Below are 22,360 nucleotides of genomic sequence, written 5' to 3'. Positions count from 1 at the left end.
GCAGTGCACCACTTTTGTGAACAAAAAGTAGCAGAAATTTCCCCACTAGCACCTAGTGTTTCTCTCTACTTAACACTCAAGATTTTTGGCTGTTATCTATTCTGAAGTTTTAAAAACAGATCACCGTACCATATCTCTCATGTCTGTGGTTCTATCCCTGTTAAATGCCTCCAGTAACTCCTGATTGCTCTCACACCCCAACGATGTCTCCTTTGCCTTTAACTCTCCCCCTGGTCTCTCTCTCTCTGCTCTCTTGGGTGTACAACAGCCTCATAATTTTATGATTGCAGTCCATCATATGTGTAGTTATAAACAAGTCTATTAGTTCACTGAATTCGCATTAGTATCCATTTTTTGCTGCTGCAAAGCTAAGCAGACTGATTGTCGTTACGTCGTTTCTAGTGCGTACTTTCGATACGGAAGATAAATTTTATTAAAAAACAACCCGAAAAGCATAAAAAGTTTAAATCTAAGTAAATTTTTAATCAAGAACCAATTCCTCATATTTTTCTAAATACTGATAAAAGTGAGGCTCTATCCTGTAACCAGATTTTTTAAGTAAAGAGAGTAAATTATCCCAAATTGTTTTATAATCAAAAGAGCAATTTAATGTTAGGCAGCAAATCTAAAATACTGGCTGACTGAAATAAAAGGTAAGACCTTAAGTAGGTTTGTATCTCCAACCCTCCTATTCAAAAATGTTATAAAAAAAGACTGGACCTATATTTCTCCCAAAATATACAGGACCCTGAAAAAAGGCAAACTGAGAACATCTTATGTATGTTTTGTTACATATTGCTTGTAAAACCTTAATCTACAAACCTTTGACTTTATAAAGGTGTATTTATTCACTTCTCTCTACTTTGTGATTTTAAGGATTATAACAAAGTTCTGCAGGAAACTGTGGTGTAATATAGAAAATGATGTAAATTTAAAACATGTAGATCTTTAGCATCCTTCACCTCAATCCAATCAAAGTCTCTAACTGGTAAATTTCTCAGATATATCAGTTATACCAGATGGTCACATCTAGCGAGTCAGGCTATTTGACAACAATTTCCTACTGTATGATTATAGGAAAATCATACAAGTTAGAGTTGCAACTAAAGCAGGTGATGCGAGCATCTTAACTGATAACCAGACTGCATCCATATGGTTTTGTTTTATTTATGTTTTTCTGTATTTATTAAATAATCAGGAAACAAAGTGAACAAAATGTACAATTATTTTATAATCAGATCCAGTACATCTCTGAGTTAAGACATTTATTCCACCCCTCATTAAATCAGCATTGACCAGCAACTGGAAATGAGAGAAAGGGTTGCACTTTTCCCTCATTGTGCGTTTCTGCAGGGCATCAACTGCTGCAGGTAGAAGCCAGACAAGCGGCTAGAAGATTACTGGGTGGAGAATAAACTGTCTGCTGGGGAACACTCAGACCTTCACTCACACACATTCACACAAGTTGCAGCTAGATTTAGTCTCAGCCACCTGTTTAATAATATCCCACAGGATATAATTAACATTTGCACACATTCAGCTGACGGTCACATCTTCACCGACTTACCTCAATTACAGTAAACAGGTCAAACGACCTTTAAACACATATGTCCAAAACTGCATAGAAACTATAGCTGGAACTGCCACAGGGGATATGTTTTAGTGATTCAGAAGGGTCAGCCCTCTTTTTTCTTTTTTTTTTTTTTTTACATATACAGTTAATTAAATATCTATATATTATCAATACAATTTTTTTTTTAACCCAGGTCCCGAGGACCCACAGTTCTGTATGTTTCAGCTTTTATGTTGCTTCCACACACCTAACTCAAAGGTTCTATATCGTACCTCTTTCAAAGTCAACTACAGGCTTGGGATACAATATTGCATTAGGTACTGCAAAGTATTTATTTCTTATGAAATATTGTTTTCTGGTGCAATATTTCCAACCACAGACATCATGATGTCGTCCTAGAGCCACTGCAGCACAATTTAGTCTCTTTTCTGGGAAGGCTAATCAAAGTCTGAGACCTTTTGCAGCCAAAAAAGACATTTCAGGAATTAGAAATCAGCTAAAAAAGAAGAGTTGCTGTGCGGGCAAGGTAGGTGCTTCCAAAAAAAGGGTGGAAAATCCTTGTTCTATGTAGCACGGCTATAACCAGTGGCTTTCCATAACAGGGATGGCCTGCTGCTCAGAGAGCAGAATTCATGACAAGCATATATTAAGCCTAATACAACTTTGTGTATGATTTTAACAAAGAACATTATAGCATAGTTAAACAAAGTTGATTTTGCATGTCATAAAGCATTTATTTGCCGTTGAGGTATTATTAAAATCATACATCAGATTTGCTGAAGGAAAGATTTGTCTAAAACGTAAAGGATAGTTGGGTCTGATGAGCAGGGTTACAAAGCCCTGGGTTGGGTTGGGAGGCTGTGGAGGCAAGTCATTAGGCCATAGACCAAAAAAGTTAGTCACTTTTAAGATTATTTATAAAACTGGTCCTATTCATTTTCATATATGCAGTTAAAAATGTCTTTCTTATAAATAATGCAATATATTTAGGTTCATATTGTTCATGATATTCATTTACTCATTCTTTAATATGTTCAATTTCTTGTTATTTCGATGTACAGTAAGGATTCATATCATTTTCTCCAGATACTGCATGCGTTAGCCGTTTTGCAGGTTGGTGTCATTGTAATACTGTCCCACTCAGTTGGTTGCTAAGAGAGTTGTGGGAGGGTGGGTGAGGAAGGTGGGGAAAGGGTTAGTCTCACTCCACAGTGAAAGCAAAAAGGGGTGAGAGCAAGCACGAAAAGGACGGATAGAGATGAAAAATCCCCATCGTTCAAACGCTGTATGCTCTAGCCAAGAACCACGGGCACACAAAGAGGACTTTGTTCCGGCAGCAAAGGCTCATGGGATACGAGACGGAGGAAGAATGCCTGCTGCCCGGCAGAAAGCTTAGTGTGAATGCTACTAAAGGCCTGCTCAGTCCCACTCTTGACATGCATCCTACACAAATACTCACCATCTTCTTTGACCTTTCTAAAAACATGACAAAATATGACCAAAGAAAAGATCTAATAGCATACCCTCTGTAAGAAAATATGCAATGGTTATCCAATTTAATAGAAACATTACAGGAGATGTTTTCCATGCCCCAAACTTTAGATTCAGTATGCAGGGCAGCCAGCACACAAGCCGAGAACAGGGATCGGGCTGAAAGAAGAATGTCACCCTGGGGGAGGTTCATTGAGGGCTCAGTTTATACTCAGGACATCCAGTTCTGGTATTTTATTGAGAAACTGAGGTAGATAGCTACTGATGAAAATGTAACAAGTGTCAGCTGTTGAGGGGGAAAAAAAGGCTGCAATGAAATATAGATGAACACAATTTTGAAAGCTTTTATTCATAGTCAGAAGATAATTTGAATCAAAAAAACAAAACAGCCTTTATATTAGGCTTTAAATCTTTAAAATACTAAAAGCAAATAAGTTTTTCTTTATATATATATATATATATAGATATATATATATATCTATATATATATATACCTCAAAAAAAATCAAGACAAAAAAAGAAGATTAAACTTTTAATATTGTTTCTAAAGGTGGTGTGACTGTATGATTAAATATAGTTTTTGGTTACTGGTAAGACTTTAAAAAAAATGTATCTATCCTTTCATTTACAAAAAAAAGGGTGCCACAAAACACAGTCCTAAGGAACACCACATTTAATATAAATACTTCCTATTTTAAAATACATAAAATGATAAAGACATTCAACTGATCTTTTTTTTTTTTTAAAACAACCAACATTTCTAACAATGTTTGATTATATAAATGAAAAGATAAAAAGGTAACCTTATGCAGAATTATCTCTGTACATGCAATGTAAATATACTAATATTTTAGTAGTAGTATAGTATTTTAGATAAACAACTTAAATCACTATAAATTTTACACTATAAATTCTGTTGCTCTTCTTTTTAATCATTTATGTATTATTTCATCATGTTAACTATTTCATCATATTTCAGTGGTTTTAAAATGACAATATTAAAAAGAAAATTAGAAATGAATAAAAGAATAAAATAAGAATAAAAATGAGTTTTTATGGATGAGATTTACTGTAGGTGAACACTGATCCCTCCAGTTCATAGGTCAGTATTGGTAGCCCTTCCTATGACTCGGTAGCCATGAAGTAGCCCTCAGCCGTTAAAAAGGTTGGTGACCCCTGTTTTAGACTGATAGACCACTAAGATGGATTTAAACCAAAATGCAAAATGTAAGCAATTGTAAAAAAAAAAAAAAATGTATAACATTTGCACATAATAAAAGCACCCACAAATAGTTCATCTTCAACAACACATCATTTGGGATTTGGTTACTTTTTTAAGTAATAAATAATAAAACAAGAACAATCACAGTATGTATAAAATTTGCAAAGACACAACCATGCACACACAGACTCACACCTAAGGACAATGTAAAGAAGTCAATTAACCTAACATAGTCATGGTCATGGTTTTGGACTGTGCAAGAAAGCCGGAGTACCCGAAAAGAACCCATACATGCAGACTCTGGGCCAGGAATCGAACCCAAACCCTTCTTGCTGCAAGGCAAAACTGCTGGTCATTGCTTCACCATGCAGTTTTTATTATTTAATATATAAATAAAGAAGGGAAGGGAGGTTGTAATACTGCAAAATAACTTGATTATTTCCTGTAGAGTCATTGACTATCATAGCCGTGAGGTGTTCATTGTGTTAAAATACTGAGAGGAAAGAAGATTATCTTTAGTGCTCTGCAGCATTGACCTGAAGGTAGAAGTTTAAGCAGCCTCTTGACAGAATGTGCATGGTTGAAAAGGATAAACTGTAGAATTATGAATGGGGGTAAGGAACAGAACCTATGATGCTCTCTGCTATATTCTCGAGGTTCTGCTCCATTTATATTCTTATTGTCATTTAATATAGATCATAAAAGAAGGAGGGGGAATTCTGGATCCAAGGAACTGAAATTTGCTTCTTTTATAGGTCGCCTTGACTCGACTCCTCTTTTTTCAGAATGCACATCAGAAGCATGCAATGCTGCAAGCCAAGTCATGTATTTAACACAAATTGTACAAGTTCTGCCAGCAAAGAGGAGATATGTTAACCTCACATCAGACTGACATGTTTTAATGAGAAATGTTGGTACTTTTGCATGAAAATATTTGAAAGGATCAATGGGCACTACAGTATGCTTTGAAGTATCAGGTGCTGACCAAATAGTGGTGGTACCACTGGCTTACTGGAATATAATATGGAAAAGTATTTGATGTGCCTTTTATGCCCCTGGTCTATCTTGCCCTTTAGAGTTAAGGTGAGATGGTATAGGGATCCAAACAGGTTCGGTTCCTTTGTAGGTTTTGCGCGAATTAATCAATTATTAATCAATGTTAAAGAGAGATGTTGCAAAATTAATCTATAATTTATACATTTGCAACAAGAGAGTAAGTCTGCACATTCAATGCCATTTTTCATTTCAGGATTTTTTTATTTATTTGTTTTTGATTTTAATTTTTTTTTTGTTATTTTGTGCTACTAATTTTAGTCAGCTTTTGCCTAGACTAAAGTGAGACATCTTCTCTAAATATTTAATGACAGCATAAAGTTGGGGACAAAACATCATAGAAAAAAATGTATATTGCATTTCTATATTTAAGTGCTTCATCTCTAACAATTTTTGTTTATAGTTGTTTTTCTCCATTGTTCAAGTATCTAGAGTATTCACGTTTCAAAATATGAACTTTTCTAACTCAGCCAGCAAACTTTCCTGTTTCTGTGCTGATCTTTAAATTTGTAAAATCATGGTGACTCTTTATAAATCCAGGGATCTCTATCCTTGCAGTCTAGCCTCAAAATGTAAGTGGAGGTTCAATATGAAAGGGAAGCAAAAATAAACAATCATAGGACTTTGGGAAATGAAACCCATTTCAGTCTGGTCAAAAGTACCTAAGTAATCTCTGTAATCCACTTTAGGGAACATTTGATCCTGGTAGAAAAAAATGGGGATTGAAAGGATTGAAACAGAACATGCTCATCAAAATGAGGAGGGGTCAAATAGCTGGATGGTGGAAATGCGTGTAACCCTGCAGCGTCCATCTGACTAAACAAGAGGATTTGATTCCAGACAGGCACGAGCCTTCCCTTGAGGGCAGCTTTCCCAGGGAGAGTAAGATGGAGTAAATAACAGCACGACATGAGGTATAGCAGTCACTCAGTTTTCAGCCCACCTGACAAATGCCTGCAGATTAAAACAGAGACTGGCTACAGTAAAAGTTTTATAATTTGGCAGGTAAAAGATTTATAATTCACACTTTGATTCAAATTCTGTAATCTTTGCTAAGGTTTTCTTACCTTGTTTATATTTATTTGGCAATTCTTATGATACAGCCAAAAACTTGTGTTTTTTTTTTTTTTTTTTGGGATAGATATTCTTGGAAAGATTAACACATTAGAGCATAACTGTGAATTGAAAAGAAAATGATACATTGATTTTAACATATCTTACTTAAAAAAAAAAAAAAGAAAGTGTGACGTGCATGATTATGCAGCATTCCTAAGTCGATACTTTGTAGAACCACCTTTAGCTGCCATTACAGTGGCAGGTCTTTTGGGTAACATCTTCCCAAACTTTGAAAGGTTTACCCATTCTTCTTGGCAAAAAGTTTGTAGTTTCATTAAGTTTGACCAACTTAATGCATTGAACTTGGCAACTTATGAACTAAATTAATTAGGTTATCAACTATATGGAATTGCTTGTTACCAGTTGAAGCAATTCATCTAAATTGGAGCTTCATTCTTACCCTGCAAGAGTAACGTGGATGGATGGATGGATGGATGGATGGATGGATGGATGGATGGATGGATGGATGGATGGATGGATGGATGGATGGATGGATGGATGGATGGACTGTGCCCATACGGTGTTCATTTATCCCCTGTGTTAATTACTACATGTGTTTATTCGGTAGAGGCTACCCTTCTTTCTGTCATGATCTTGGCACTGATGGTTTGATTGTTGGTTTCTTTCATCCACCTGCCTAGCTCCTCCCAGTTTTCATTATCATTCATCAGATCCACTTGTTCCAGTTCCTATTTAAACTGCTTGTTCCTAGCCATCAGTGGCATTAATTTAAGGGTTATCTAGCCTACCCCAGTTTGTTTATTCTGATTGCCTGATCCTGTTCTGATCTGTTTGCCTGACCTCTCTACAGACTTCCTTTGGATTCTGCCTGCTAACGAACTTGGATCTGTCTCCCGACCCTGGCTTAGATTTCCCTTTGGTACCTCATCTGATCAATGATCTTCTTGCCTGGACTTCTGCTTACCCATACACACCGACTTTGGATTCTCATTCCGGATACTTCCGCTTTTCCTCATCTGCTAGCTTCTGCTCGTTGATCTGCTCTGCAGCACCTTTGGCTTAGACTCCTGAAACTCTATGGCCGGCGTCCGCCGCTTGCTGTGGGATATCATCCAGCTGGATTCCATTCCTTCCTCTGGGCTCGGACTGAACTTAATAACCAGGTTAGTGACTCACATGCCTACCATAGTTCCCAGTCAGAGTTACGTGGTCACTAACCTGTTTTTCTCCCTCTACAGAGATTCCAACCGTCTAGTCCTAGCTGACAAGATGCAGAACTCCATGCTATTAATAAACACTGTTTATAAATCACTTCAGTCTGTCTGCCTGCATTCTGGATCCAAAGTTCTGAGTCCTCACACTTTCTTGTTTGCCCATTGTGAGCCCTGTCCTTAAAAAGTGATGTAAAGCCAGTGTCTTCAGAATGATAGCAGACTATGTCAACTTTCTTCTCGTGGGCAATTTTAATAAAACTATAAAAAAATGTCTCATCAGTTTATTTATTTTTTACATTTTGCAGATGAATAATTATTTTTCCATAGCAATGTGCAACTTGAGAAGAAATAATCTTTATATCTTTGTATGATTTACAGGAAGGGGATGAAGTGTTAAGGTTGTCTTCAAATACTGAATGATAAAAATAAATCCACAGATCTCAAAAAAACAAAAAAGGTTTAAAATAAAGATGTTTTGCATTTGTTTTGCTTTGTATCACAACATTTGTACTGCATCCTTACTAACAGCCAGTGTTGGGAAAAGAAGCCTAAAACTCAATTACGAGTTGCACTATTTTTAATATATTTCTGATCAAGCAAAAGTAAAAAGTAATAGTACTGAAGACTTACCAGAAAAGTTACTCTGGTACAGATTAATCAATTATGACAATTTAATACATTTTTTGAAAACTATATAAGATAGACAATATTAAATTATGTTCATATTTTGGCATTTCAAGTCACGCAAAATCATAGCCAAAATAAATTATTTCAAAATGAAAATAAAATAGTCAGGCCAATGACAATACAGCTCACACTTTTTGACTGCATACAGCATTTTAAAACCAATATTTGCAGTGGTTAATGTGATATAAGGGATAAAATTATATTACTCAAGTAGCATTAAAAAAGGAATATTCCAGTAAAAGTGCTCTCCTCACTAGTCCCCATCAGGATTTAGTTAGCTTAAACCAAAAGGCAGGTTTATTAGGCAGTATAAACAGGTGTGCAGAAGTCTGTTTATATGAAAAATCGAATGAAATAATTGCATCTTACACATACACATTGCATCTTGCTGATGTTTTACCATCAACATGCATTTCATGAATTCCTTCTTTTCATGCCGGTTTTTACAACAACCACTACGTTTTCTTTTTTTTTTTATTCCACCAGCACCAGCAGCATGTCCAAGTGTTGACTGCTAACAATACGTCAAACTCCACAGTCCGCTGCCAACATTGTCGCCTTTTTCCATGAATGGATGATAAATATTGTTGCCGTAAACAAGGCTGGATGTTGTGATTTCGCGATCCTTGCTCAGCGGTCTGACTTCAAATAAGAGTTGTTTTTTTTGAGAATTGGACACTCACCTTCTATTTGACACTAATTTACTTGAGTGATGTACAGCAGAACTATTAAAAAAGCTAAGGTGTTAACATATGTACACCATTCTGTTTTATGTTATTTAACATGTATACACCAAGCAATGATACTTTAATACTTGGTGACCTTAGCGTTATTTGTGATGGCTAAAGGTCTATACATCAGTATGTACAGTGCCTTTCAAAGGTTTTCATATCCTACTATTTTCCATTATCTAACATTTCCACAGCAAGCTCTAAAGCTGTTTTTTTTTGTGATTCCAAGCATTAGTACAACACAAAATATGAAATTATGTTATATCAGTTTTAGCATTCAAAATGTTTTACTAGTAAAAATATATATTATAGAACCATCTTTACTTAAATTACAGCTGGAAGTATTTCAAGGGGCAACAGTGGTATAGGATGTAGGAATTTGCTCATCAACCAGAGGGTTCCTGGTTTGAACAACAGCTCTGTCTATCTCAGTTGTTGTGACCTTGGTCAGAGGACTAGTTGACACCTTTGTATGTAGCCTGTGCTATATAAGTGCTATCTATATAAGTGCAGAACTGACATTTTTCCCACTAGCTTTTCACATATGAGGACTGAAATATTAGCCTATAATCCTGATCTCTAAGGTCAGTCAAATACAATTAAAGGCTACTTGCACATCATGTCTAAAATCCTACCAAGAATACACATTTGGATTTGAGTAAAGTCTTCAACTGAGGTATCAAAATATTATTATTATATTATTATATTTTGTAAACAGTTCTGGCTCCATGTATAGAGCCATCTTTCTGTTTAAAGGGGAACTTTTATCCAGATTGTTTTGTTCTTTGTTTAAAAATAAAGAAACTGTGTCCAGCAATTAGTCCTTTATTGTTTTTAGCTCAGACATCTTACATGCAAACTTCCTGCCTGTCTGTCTTGCTCTGCAGCCTTAAGATGGTAATCACTCCTGGAGTTAGCACCAGTACTGACCCCTTGTGGTCAGACGTGGAACATAAATATCACCACATCCCCCTTTCTCTGAAACATAAAAATAACTAAACACATTACAAGTGTCAGTATTTACCATAGGCAACTTTTCATTAAACTACCTGAACTATTTATGTTATCATTTGTAGTAACAACAGCAACAGACATCATAACTTTTAGTATCTTACTGCATGACACAATAGCAAAGTAACTTAACTTAAACATTAATACCATAACACACAATACATTAACTTTTTTTTTTTTTTTTTTTATAGATTAAGTCTCTCAGGTTTCTTGATATGTCTTGTAGATCTTCTTAACAGCGTTTCACCTGGAAGAGATGTGTTGGTCAGATTATCAGTGTATGTGTCAATGTTGCAGTGTGCATCATGTGTAGAGATTGACTCCAATTCAGCTTGGGTTTGATTGAGCTCTTGGTCAGGAACAGTCTCTGATGTTGCTGGTGTTTTCTGGAGACTGCGCCGGTTTCGCCTGATGATCTGTCCTTCTGGCGTTTTCACGTTGTAGGACTGTGGAGCAACCTCTTGAAGAACAGTGGCTTTCGTCATCCATCCTTCAGGACTTTCAATTCTCACTGTGTCGTCCCTGCACAGTGGTGGAAGCGGCTTTGCTGTTCTGTCATAGAAAGTCTTTTGTTTCATTTTCTGATGTTTCAGCTTTTGTTCCAGCCTTGGGTATTTCTTTGGCTTTACACAGGTTGGAAGTGTTGTTCGAAGCTTTCTCTTCATGAGCAGCTCAGCAGGTGACAGTCCGCATTCCAGAGGTGATGCTCTGTAGCTCAGTAGAGCCAGGTAAGGATCGGAGTCACTATCTGCAGCCTTTTTTAATAGTTGCTTCAGGATGTGAACACCTTTTTCTGCTTTGCCATTAGACTGTGCATACAGTGGGCTAGATGTGACATGCTTGAAATCATAGATCTTTGCAAAGTCAAGCCACTCTTTGCTCCTAAAGCATGGTCCATTGTCACTTATTACTGAATGTGGAATGCCATGTCTGGCGAAGATGGATTTGGCATGTGTAATGACACAGTTGGACGATATATTTGAAAGTAATGCCATCTCGGGGTAATTTGCGAAATAGTCAATTACTACTAAATAGTCTTTTCCTTTCAGGTGGAACAAGTCCATTCCTACTTTGTGCCATGGTGCTGTTGTCACATCAGCTACAGTCATTGGCTCTTTTGTTTGTTTGTTTCTGTATTTCTGGCATGTCTCACATCTGCTTATCATGTTGTCAATGTCTTTGTTAAGCCCAGGCCAGAATACTGTGTCTCTTGCCCTTCTTTTGCATTTTTCTATTCCCAAATGTCCTTCATGTATTCTCTGCAGTAACTCTTGTTTAAGTGTACGTGGGATGACTATTTTGTTTTGTTTTAACAACAGACCATCAACTACACTCAGCTCACCTCTGACATGGTAGAACTGTGGACAGGATCCTGCAGCCCATCTATTCCGCATGTTCTCCATCACGCACTGTAGCTCTGGGTCTCTCGCCGTCTCGTCGATGATCTGCTGGGTCTTGGCGTCGGACACAGGAAGTGTTGCAGACACCATGTTGACATGCACCCGTACATCTTCTTCAGTTGTGCTTGCACAACTCTTGACAGGAGCTCTTGAAAGTGCATCAGCGAGAATGAGGTGTTTGCCTTGTGTGTAGATGAGTTCAAAGTCATACCTCTGCATCCTCATCATCATGCGCTGTATCCGTGGTGACATTTCATTCAGGTTCTTTTTTATTATTGCAACGAGTGGACGATGATCAGTCTCTGCCTTGAAGGTGGGTAGGCCATATACGTAGCTGTGAAACTTTTCTAGGCCAAACACTAATCCGAGACACTCTTTCTCAATTTGGGCATATCTGCACTCAGTCTCTGTCATAGACCTAGATGCATATGCCACAGGCCTCCAGTGCTCACCTTCAGCTTGTAGTAGTACTGCACCGATTCCATTTTTTGAAGCATCTGTAGACACCTTGATTCTTTTGGTTGGGTCAAAGAATGTCAGCACAGGTGTGGCAGTAAGTGCCTCTTTGAGCTTTTGCCACTCGCGCTCATGTTTGACTGTCCAGTCAAAGTTGCTTTCTTTGTGGAGAAGCTCACGCAGGTTAGTTGTTTTTGCTGAGAGATTGGGTATGAATTTCCCGATGAAGTTTATCATTCCCATGATGCGTAGGACACCAGGTTTGTCTATGGGCTTTGGCATGCTCAGTATGGCTTTGATCTTTTCTTCATCTGGCTGTATGCCCTGAGCTGAGAGCTTGTCTCAGAGAAACACAATCTCTTTAGCAGCAAACTGGCATTTGTTTTTGTTGAGCTTTAATCCATTTTTCTGTATTCGCTCTAGAACATTGGTCAGTCTCTGATTGTGCTGCTGGATTGTGGACCCCCATACGATGATGTCATCTACATAGGCTCTTACTCCATCCAGGCCTTCGATGATGTGCTCGATTGCCCTATGAAAGATTTCAGAGGCAGATATTATTCCAAAGGGGAGCCTCTGAAAACAGTATCGTCCAAAGGGTGTGTTAAACGTACACATCTTGGTACTGCTCTCATCCAACCTCAGTTGCCAGAAACCTTGTGATGCATCAAGTTTGGAGAAGTATTTGGCGCCTGCCATTTCACTGGTGATCTCCTCTCGCTTGGTTATTTGGTAATGTTCACGCTTGATGTTTTCATTGAGGTCTTTTGGATCCATGCACACCCTCAGCTCTCCATTTTTTTTTTTTTTACACAGACCATTGAGTTAACCCACTCTGTTGGTTGTTCAATTTTTTTTATCACACCAAGGGACGTCATCCGCTCCAGCTCTCTCTTCAAGCTGTCTCTGAGTGCCAGTGGGACTCTTCTTGCAGCATGAACAATTGGCTGTGCATTGTCTTTCAACTGAATTCTGTATGTGAATGGCAGCATACCAAAACCTTTGAACACGTCGGAGAAGTTCTGCACAATCGCATCAGCAGAGTCAGATGAGTCAATTATGCTGGTATTGATTCGATACACTCTTTTCACGAGCTCCAGGCTTTCACAAGCTTTGTCTCCTAGCAGTCGAGTCCCTCAGGAACAACTGAGAATAGCAGGTGATGCACTTTATCCTTGACTGTTACTTTCAGCTTACATGTGCCTAAACACTCAATGTTCTGTCCATTGTAGTCTTTCAGTACGAGTGTTTTCTTTTGTATTTTTGGTTTTTCTCTCATTGCCTTCACATCTGACTTGCTGATCAAGTTTGCTTTTGCACCTGTATCTAGCTTCAGTGTAATTATAGTCCCATTAATTTGCAGTGGTGCTCTCCATTTGTCTGTTTTAACAGCATTTATCTGTGCTTTTGGTTCATCTTCACAGTTCACCATGGAAATAAAGAATGTGTCGTCTAATTCCGTATCTTCCACGACATTCACCGATTTTCCTCTCTGTTTCCCTTTTCTTTTAGAAAAACACTGTTTGGCAAAGTGGTTTTTGCCCTGGCAGTTGCTGCATTGCTTGCCGAAAGCAGGGCATTCTCTGGGCTTATGCTGTGTGCCGCACCGTTTGCACTGAAACTGTCCCATTTTCTGTCCACTATAGTTTCCTTGACGTGTATTGTGGTGCTTAAATATGGCGCTGACGTCTGCCGATCCACTCATGTTTGCATTGCTAGGTGCTGCTTCACTGAACGTCTGTACATGCTTCTTGCTAAGCTCGCTAGCTTGACCAATCTTCACAGCTTCGCATAGCGTTAGCTCAGTCACCCTTAGCAGCCTTTCCCTAACCTTCGTATCTTCAATTCCAGACACAATCTGATCCCTTATCATTGAGTCTGTGAGAGTGCCGAAATTACATGACTGTGCTTTTATTTTCAGGTCCGTAACGAAGTTATCAAAAGTTTCTCCTGGCTGCTGTAGCCTGGAATGGAAAACATATCTCTCGTATGTCTCGTTTTTCTTAGGAGAGCAATGAGCTTCAAACTTGGCTATCAGAGTGTCATACTTTGATCGGTCTTCTTCCTCTTCATATACAAAAGTATTGTACACCTCGATGGCTTGTGGCCCAGCTACAGTTAGCAGTAAAGCTACCTTTCTCGAGTCCGGTTTGTTGTCCAGCCCCATTGCCTCGATATACAGCTGAAACTGCTGCTGAAACGTGCGCCAATTGTTGTCGACATTCCCGGTCAGCATCAGGTGTCCCGGTGGTTTCACAAACTCCATTGTCGAATTTCTTGGCGAAGGCGACTGTTTTCTCCCAAACCGAAACTCTCTCACTCGGCGTCTTTCACTCCTGGTACCATGTTTTGTTCTTTGTTTAAAAATAAAGAAACTGTTTCCAGCAGTTAGTCCTTTATTGTTTTTAGCTCAGACATCTTACATGCAAACTTTCTGCCTGTCTGTCTTGCTCTGCAGCCTTAAGATGGTAATCACTCCTGGAGTTAGCACCAGTACTGACCCCTTGTGGTCAGACGTGGAACATAAATATCACCACACAGATCTTATGTTTTTTTTTCTACATTTTAACTTTTTTTCCCCCCATGTACAACCTGAATTTAGCTCCATGTTCTATCAATTTTAACCACCTACTTCCATGACAAATAATCGACTGCTGCTGAAGGTAGTATCCCGTTAGCATTTTACTACCATTAACCTGTCTGACTGAAGAAATATTTTCTTTCAAGGGAATCTGCAGGGTTGTATGTAGCACATATTGGTCTTATCTAACAGCAGCACTTTTTCCACAACTCTATCCCTGATCTATCGGCTGTTTTCCTTGATCTTCATGATGCTTTTTGTTAATAAATGGATGATGGATCCAAGAAAAGTTAGTGACTTTAGTTATTAATGGTCTGCTGGAACCGCATGCTTATTCAGAGGAAAGAATTTCTGCAAAGTCAGTGACTCAAAGCAATCATCTTACATGCAAACATTTCACACTTGGCATAATAAACTGAACCTGACTGTATTCACTGTTAACTGGATGATATTGAAATATATGCTACTGGCTTTGAACTTGTCTGTATAATAGGACTGTGCTGACTATATTCTTCTGTGTAACCTGGATCCATGTTATGTAAGGTACTTTGAGATTAGTTTGCTACGTATATAAACAGAACTCAATTCCATGGATGTTGTGTGAGGTCTTCAAAATGAGACTCAATTAGACACTTAGGCCATTATAGTTTATATATGAAAAGCATGACTTCAGAAGCTGTTGGGTTCAATAGATTTTAGTCAGGGGTATAAGAAAAAAGGACTTAACATACAGACAGGTCAAAGTTTTTAGATTTGGGTCGAAGTTAAGCAGGTCCAATACAGAAAATATGAGATTCCCCTTTAAGAAATAATGCTGTTTATTGAATAGGAATTCTGTGACATGGTCTTTTTGCTCCTTATATTTTATTGTTTCTTTTACTTACGAATCATCTAGTTTTCAAATACATATAGAGAAAAGGGTTTATCTTGCTTATTTATCTTTCTGTCAAAACATTAGCTGTAGTCCTGGTAAAACGCTGGGAAGACAGAGGAATAATTTCAGAGGAACAGACTAGAAACAAATGAAATAGATCACAGGCTGTTGAGATCTATCTACAGAGGCGATTTCTGCTCTCGAGAAATCCATTGCTGGCATGTATACGTCCAGTTCTGAGATATTTTGGTCCTTTTGTCACGTCATGTGCAAGCAGACGTGCAAAAATCGTATCATTTTCTAGAAACATCAGAGCTCTGTCTCATTATTGGATTTGACAGAGAGGGCAAGGGCAGCTAAGCCTTTACACAGTGAAAAAGTGTCATTCACTTGTGTAATCTGAAAACTACTACTACAGTTCTCATGTACCCTGCTCCATGAGACAAACATTTTAACATTATCCACTTCCTTTTGCCATCTTTTGGTTTCGGATAAAGGCAGCCCATCAAACTGGCTCTGCAATCTTTATTTTATATGACTTTCCTTTAATTTTAACTTCATTAAAAGTTAACTTCAAAATGAAAATGTTAATCAGCTAAAACCTATGTTTCCCTGTGCCAAATGAATTGTATAAAGCAACGTAGAGTGGAAACTGCCAGTCAACCTTTCATTATCACAATAATACATAAAGATGCATGTACATAAGTAAAGTATAGTTAGAATATCTATACTTATACATATCCCTCCCAAATTATACATATGCAAAGAAAACCTGTCTTGGGATAACATTACTTGTAAAATGAAATCTAAAACTGAAAAGCTCCAGCAAAGAGAGACAGACAACTACCGGTACTTTCATTTCAAAGGGAGAAAAACAAAGAGAATAGCCAAAAAAAACAGCTTCAGGGACAATCCTGTGACCTTTACGATTAGGCTTTATTTCTCCAAAGATTGGTTATCTGCCAAGAAGACTAAGATTATCTAAGATCTAGAATAATCCACATATTCTTCTTATTAATAAATACCTAAATAAATCATAACATACAGTATAGTTCTGTGTAGCTCTATTGTAGAGCTTGTAGCAGTGTCATATCCTCGGCATAGTATAGTACATTGCAAACACATTAGCAGCAGAAGAAAAATAAGGTTTAAAAAGTCTTAAAAATACTATGAGAATTACATTTACAGTAGTACAATATTAAATATTTATTGATAGAGGAGTTGAACAAATGTCCCGCTTTCATGTCCATCAGGCCACTCAATAGTTCCTATACAAGAAACCTTTAAGTTCACAGAGAATTTTCCAAACTGAGACATTAGCAGTTTTCATCTGCAAGTAAATAACATGTTTTCTATGTCAGATTATTCTAGTTTCCTGCATATAAACAAAACAGTTGTGCCTGTGATGGTTCATGTATTAATGAAACCAGTGGCACAAACAGTGATATCCTTCTGTGTAAATATCTATTTTAGTTTTTGAAGTAGTATATAATAGAGAAGAAAATGTTGTTACTGACTTGCATTGCTGAGGATAATTAGCACAAAAACAACAGGCAAATATTACTGGTTTTCTGATTTATCACAGTAATGCTCCAATTTTGAGTATATTGTTCTTTTAAGATCCACTTTCTGACTCTCAATACAAATTCGAAAACATAAACAGCTTTGACTGCTTACAACTAGTCAATACCCAAAGGAAAAATATCTAATTATCTGTTTAACTCTAACATTCTCCATCCTAGAATTCACCAGACTGAATCAAAATCCAATTGTTCATAAAAAAAAATTATGAATGTGATGCAGATCGCTGGTTTGCAAGATAGCTTCAAGTTTACAGCCCACAAAATACAAGCAAAAGAGAGTTAGTGCCCTGATTAGTGCTAGTGGAAGTAAAAAGCATGAATAAAAAAAACAAGGGAATCATTAAAGCACAAATAACCTCAGTGACAGTCATATTTTTATTCATTATTTAGTACTTTTTTTCTCCTTTACCAATTATACCACTTATTGTCATTAATTATCATTGAGATTTCATAAATCCATCAATCTATCTTCTACCACTTGTTTGCCATGGCCACTGAGGGCTGGTGCCTATAGCCAGCAGACTATAGGCTAAAGGTGGGGTAGAAAGGATAGAAATTATCTTTATTGATCTCACAATGGAGAAATTCTCTCTCTGCATTTAACACATCCCCTTGGGGAGCAGTGGGCTACCACTGTGCAACGCCTGGGGAGCAGTGTGGGGTTAAGGGTCTTGTCAGAGGACCAGAGTGCAGGGATCAAACCAGGTACTTGCAACCTTCCCAGAGCACAAGCGCACTGCTCTAACCACTATGCCACCACTCGCGACACAAGGTACACCCTGTACAGATTGCCAGTCTGATTCAGGGCAACACAGAGACACACAATCATTTGCATGCCTATTGGCAATTTAGAAATATTAATCAACCAAACAGTTATGTTTTTGGACTATGTGAGGAAGCCAGAGTACCTCGAGAGATACCACTAATGCACAGGGAAGACCATGCAATCTCCAAGCAGAAAGTCCCCAAGCTAGGAATTGGTGCAAGGTAGCAATCCTACAAACTGTGCCACAATGAAGCCCATTTCCAAAGTCCATTTAATCTGATTACTGAAGACCATCTGAGGACCATAATACCCTACCACAGCACCATTGCTATAACTAGCTATGAGATCCAACAAAAAAAAAAGATTTTGTTCTGTCCAAAATAAACATGTCGCTCAGCAGAACACAGCAGAGCTATTTCTGGCCAATGAATGGACTCAGCAACTTTGTTAGGGGCCACAGGGTTTTACAGGGGCAGAGAGCAGCCTTCAGCAGGAGAAACATGAAACCTAATCAGAACTGACATGGAGTCCATCAGAACTTACTGAGAGGTTTGAGGATGCTGTTGCTGGCCTCGTCGTTGTTGCCCGTGTCCGACTTGTCAAACGCATTAGCTGTCAACCTCTCCTTTCTGTCCTTGTGGCTTGTTCTCCGGCGATGGCGCTTCCGACGCCGGGAGCTCTTCGGCACACGGACTCCAATGTAAATGGTATGGTGACCTGCAAAAGGGACAAAAAGGAAATGAACGCACTACATCAGAGAAATTCAAACTATACTTCAGATGTTATGATGAGTTTTTAAAGCATCTTCCTGTTAACAAAAAAAGTCCTTTTGGGAATTACAGCACATTAGAAGTAAAAGCGTAATGTGACCTTTAACAGATGAGGAGGGGATAAAAAAACAAAAGTTATTGCATGCATGAACCAGCATTTTTCCAGACAGTACATCAGAACAGGGAAGTAGGGGTGGCAGTACCCTGTCAAAACAAATATTAGGACAAAAAAGAAGTATCACATCACAGTGAAGACGCCACGACTGTCTGCATGGCTACTTCCTTCGTCTATATGTTGATATAACAACAATGAGAACGTGCAGTTTTATATATGATAGGTGGTTTAGGTTCAGAGCGCTTATGTTGCGTTTTGATTCAGCGATTGAAGCGTTTCAAACCAGGTCTCAACAGAAACCTGAGACACTGACAATGAAATTCAACCTGACCTACATAAGCATGAATAACCAGGCATCCTGATTATTTCAATAGAACTTAGGTAAGCTATCTGGAAATGTGTTGTTTTAGACAAAAACTTTGAAGTAAAGATTTTGCTCAAACTAATTGTTTTGGTGGTTTTTAACTTAAAATTTAGAGTTCAATTGGTTTTGTTAATCATAGGAATTTTCAACATTTCATGTTAAAAGCAAATTTCCGCTTTCACACTTGGCCCAAACTTAAAACTCTTCAAGTTAGAGCTAAAGAATCAGGCAAAATGTAAAATCATATATTTTAACACAATATTATTTATACATGTGGCAGTAGTCAGCAAAGCCACCGTTTTATTTTTCTTACCCAAACAAAACTTTCTATGCTAATTGCTTATCTGCCTTATCAAATCCTAATCCTAAAACTAAGGAGAGAAAAATGAGGGGAAGCTATAACAATATTCCCATTTTCAGCGTTTAGTGGTTATATTACACTGAGAGAACTGGTAGGTGAGATTAAAAAAAACATTGCTGTTCTAAACCAATAACCCAGTTTAAAACAGCAAAAACTATCCCCTATTTATCATTTATATTAGAAAGGTTAAGAGTAAGGTGTTTTAGATGGCTGAACTTTGATAATCAGAGCTCCAAGGGCCTGTTTCATTAGCAGTGATCGATCTAAAGGAGATTCTTTTTTTTTTCATTATCAATCAGACCTATCAAACAAAGTTTCTTAGCCACGTACGCAACTTGTGGAAATGTTAAAATAGTGTCCTTTACCTGCCACTCCACAAGAAGACCTTATGTTATTTGAAACTCAACTTGATGTGCAAAGATACCCTGCTTGAAGGAGCAATTAGGAATATTTCACCATCTTATGGGCTCTTTAGCACTGTATGTAGACCAAAACAAGATGTGTGACTAGCAAATTACTAGCTTTGATTTAATTCAATGTACATTAATTTCCAATACCGGTAGTTCTTATTTCCATCTACTTTGATTGCTTAGTGGTTTGGGTATGACACATGATTATTAATTCATTGTCAAACTGGCTAGAATAAAAAAACCTCCAGCCAGATAACCCAGATTTATAAGGGTTATCTTTTTGTAACCAAATTTTGAAATGTGGAATACAAAACCGCATCGAAACTTTACCAATTGTCATTTTGTTATAATGAGAATATTACATTTTAAATTTTAATTCTCTAAAACTGACTAACTGAAGTTTTTTTTTTTTTTTTTAAGTTGAATGGAAACGTGGACATTCAGAAAGGAAAATTGTTTGGAACTCTTTTGAACAAAAAGGCAAAGATTTAAGAAATATTAGCATTTCGGGAACAGAGCCATACACAGATCTAAAGAAACAATTAATACCAGCTTGATTTAGCAAAATTGCAAACCTGTTTTAAATAGGTTATTGTTTAAGCATTTGGTCTTTGGAGCGTCTGTCTATGTTTTCTAAATGGGATCAAAAAGAAGTGAAACAAAAGACTATCAGTGACAGAGGTCTCCTTTTGGAGCAGTTGGAGTAAAGCTGAGCCAAGCACTGCACATGATCCCTCAAGCAAGTGACTGAACCCCTCAGCATCAAACAATGATCTGTCTAGAAGCACAACAGCATCCTGTATTTGCTCAAAGCACAATGTCCTATTTTAGTTTGTTTTGTTTAATCCATTGAAAACACTGGTCTACCAAATTAAAAAAAGGTATTGGTAATAAGAAAGACAGAAAAGATTTACATCGTCACATATTAGTGCTCTATCACCTGTTAGGAGAGATGACCAGTGGTCATGTAGAAGGTAGGTGTTTAAAAAAATCCGACCCTCAGTAAGAGATGCTGGAGGAAAACACTCAGAGTTTTAGCCAGCATCACCCATATAAGAACTGCAACCTAGAGGGCTTTGGGTTCAACAAAAAGGACCCACGTCCCGTGTTTATGGGACAACATGAAAACACAGAATCGGTCACACATAAAACAAGCCGTGCCAGGATTGTCTGACATAAAAGAAAATGGCAACTTTCAATAACTGATAAGGAGAAAAATGTTTAAGATTTAAAAAATAAATGACTTGATCGTTTTGAAATCTGTTGTCATAGTACAAGATTCTGGTACTTCAAATCTAAAAATAGCATTTCTCTGTACCATTCTTTTTCTTTGTTTAACAGTAGTCCAACAATAAATAATTTTTTGCTGTTTAGTGTATTCCCAGAGCCAGATATATAATGTGCTATTCTGTATCAGAGGTTTTGAACTGATAAACTGTCAAATATCAAATCACAGTCACATAGAATAAAACATGTAAACACAGCTATTCCTTATTGTTTTTACTCCAAACTGGATGAGGTAAAAAAGTAAGGTGTTGTAACCAACAGCATACTAAGCAATGAAAAGTATTTACTGATGCAGCTTTTATATCTAACTGTGATGTTTAAATGGGTCTATGCAGTTAATCATCATTGATTCTTAATTGCTTTATGTTTTACTGTTAAGTGACCCAAACTTAAAATGATTAAAATCTATTTTGCACTTCATTTTCTGTGTTTGTTGTTTTTTTATGTCTTTCCATTTCTCTATGTATTTTATTTAAAACGCTGGCCTACAGGAGCAAACGAACAGCAAACAGCAAAGCAGCTGCAGATATTTTCCTCAGTATATATTTCTATTACAGTGAGATTTTTCATTTTTTTCTTTATTTTTTGCTTTTTTGCTTTTTTTGTGTGTGTGGGTGTGTTCACTCCTGTAGTTTGGAGCATAGGTGTGCTTGCAGCTCATTATGCTATCTGTGCTGCTTTAGCCATTTGTTGCAGAAAAAGATGCACAATAACGTGATAAAAGGGACAGCAGCAGCAGCATGGAGAGTACTGAGGAGTAAATTCCCTTTAAGCACACATGCATATCCAGAACAGAGGTGTCAAGTAACAAAATACAAATACCTCGTTACCTTACTTAAGTAGAAATTTTGGCTATCTATACTTTACTTGAGTAATTAGTTTTAGACAACTTTTTTACTTCTACTCTTTACATTTTTTTTTTTTTGCAATTATCTCTAGTTTCTACTCATTACAATTTAAAAATAAACAAATTAGTTTGGTTTCATTTAAGCTCATTTTGGTTATGGCCTGCTGGTATTTAAAAAAGAATAAAAACCATCAAAATAATTTGTTTCATCCCGACAATTTCTTTATAGTTGGTCTCGGTGCTGCACTAACTTGTTGTTCGTCACATACAAAAATAAATAGTTTTTCAAGATGATGCAAAGTTAAATTTTACACCATTTCCATCAGTTATAAAACTAAGAGAATGAAGTATATGGAAGTTATCATCCAGAATTGTAGAAACATGTTCCCTTAAAAGGGTAGCGCAGTAAAGCTTCTATCCCTAAAGTTCTGTATGAGAATAAAGTAGTTTGCTTTTCATTTGGAAAATTTCAAATGACCCTTTACTA

The 22,360-nt window shown here is 37.2% G+C and overlaps 1 protein-coding gene across 4 annotated transcripts in view; it reads right to left on the bottom strand.

Moving 5' to 3' along the window:
• The window catches only part of LOC107103955 (electrogenic sodium bicarbonate cotransporter 1-like), an 84,780-nt gene that overhangs the window by 49,972 nt on the left and 12,448 nt on the right, over positions 1-22,360 (bottom strand). For all 4 annotated transcript variants that reach the window (XM_015403827.1, XM_015403828.1, XM_015403826.1 and 1 more), the window contains one exon: positions 18,263-18,436. In XM_015403827.1, the coding sequence (XP_015259313.1) occupies positions 18,263-18,436 (174 nt within the window). The remainder of the gene's footprint in view (positions 1-18,262; positions 18,437-22,360) is intronic.

The sequence above is a fragment of the Cyprinodon variegatus genome, unplaced genomic scaffold (assembly GCF_000732505.1).
Source record: "Cyprinodon variegatus isolate N-32 unplaced genomic scaffold, C_variegatus-1.0 Scaffold1573, whole genome shotgun sequence".
Lineage (NCBI taxonomy): Eukaryota > Metazoa > Chordata > Actinopteri > Cyprinodontiformes > Cyprinodontidae > Cyprinodon > Cyprinodon variegatus.
Note: the sequence above shows the minus strand (reverse complement) of the source record. Positions and strands in the feature narration are given on the sequence as shown.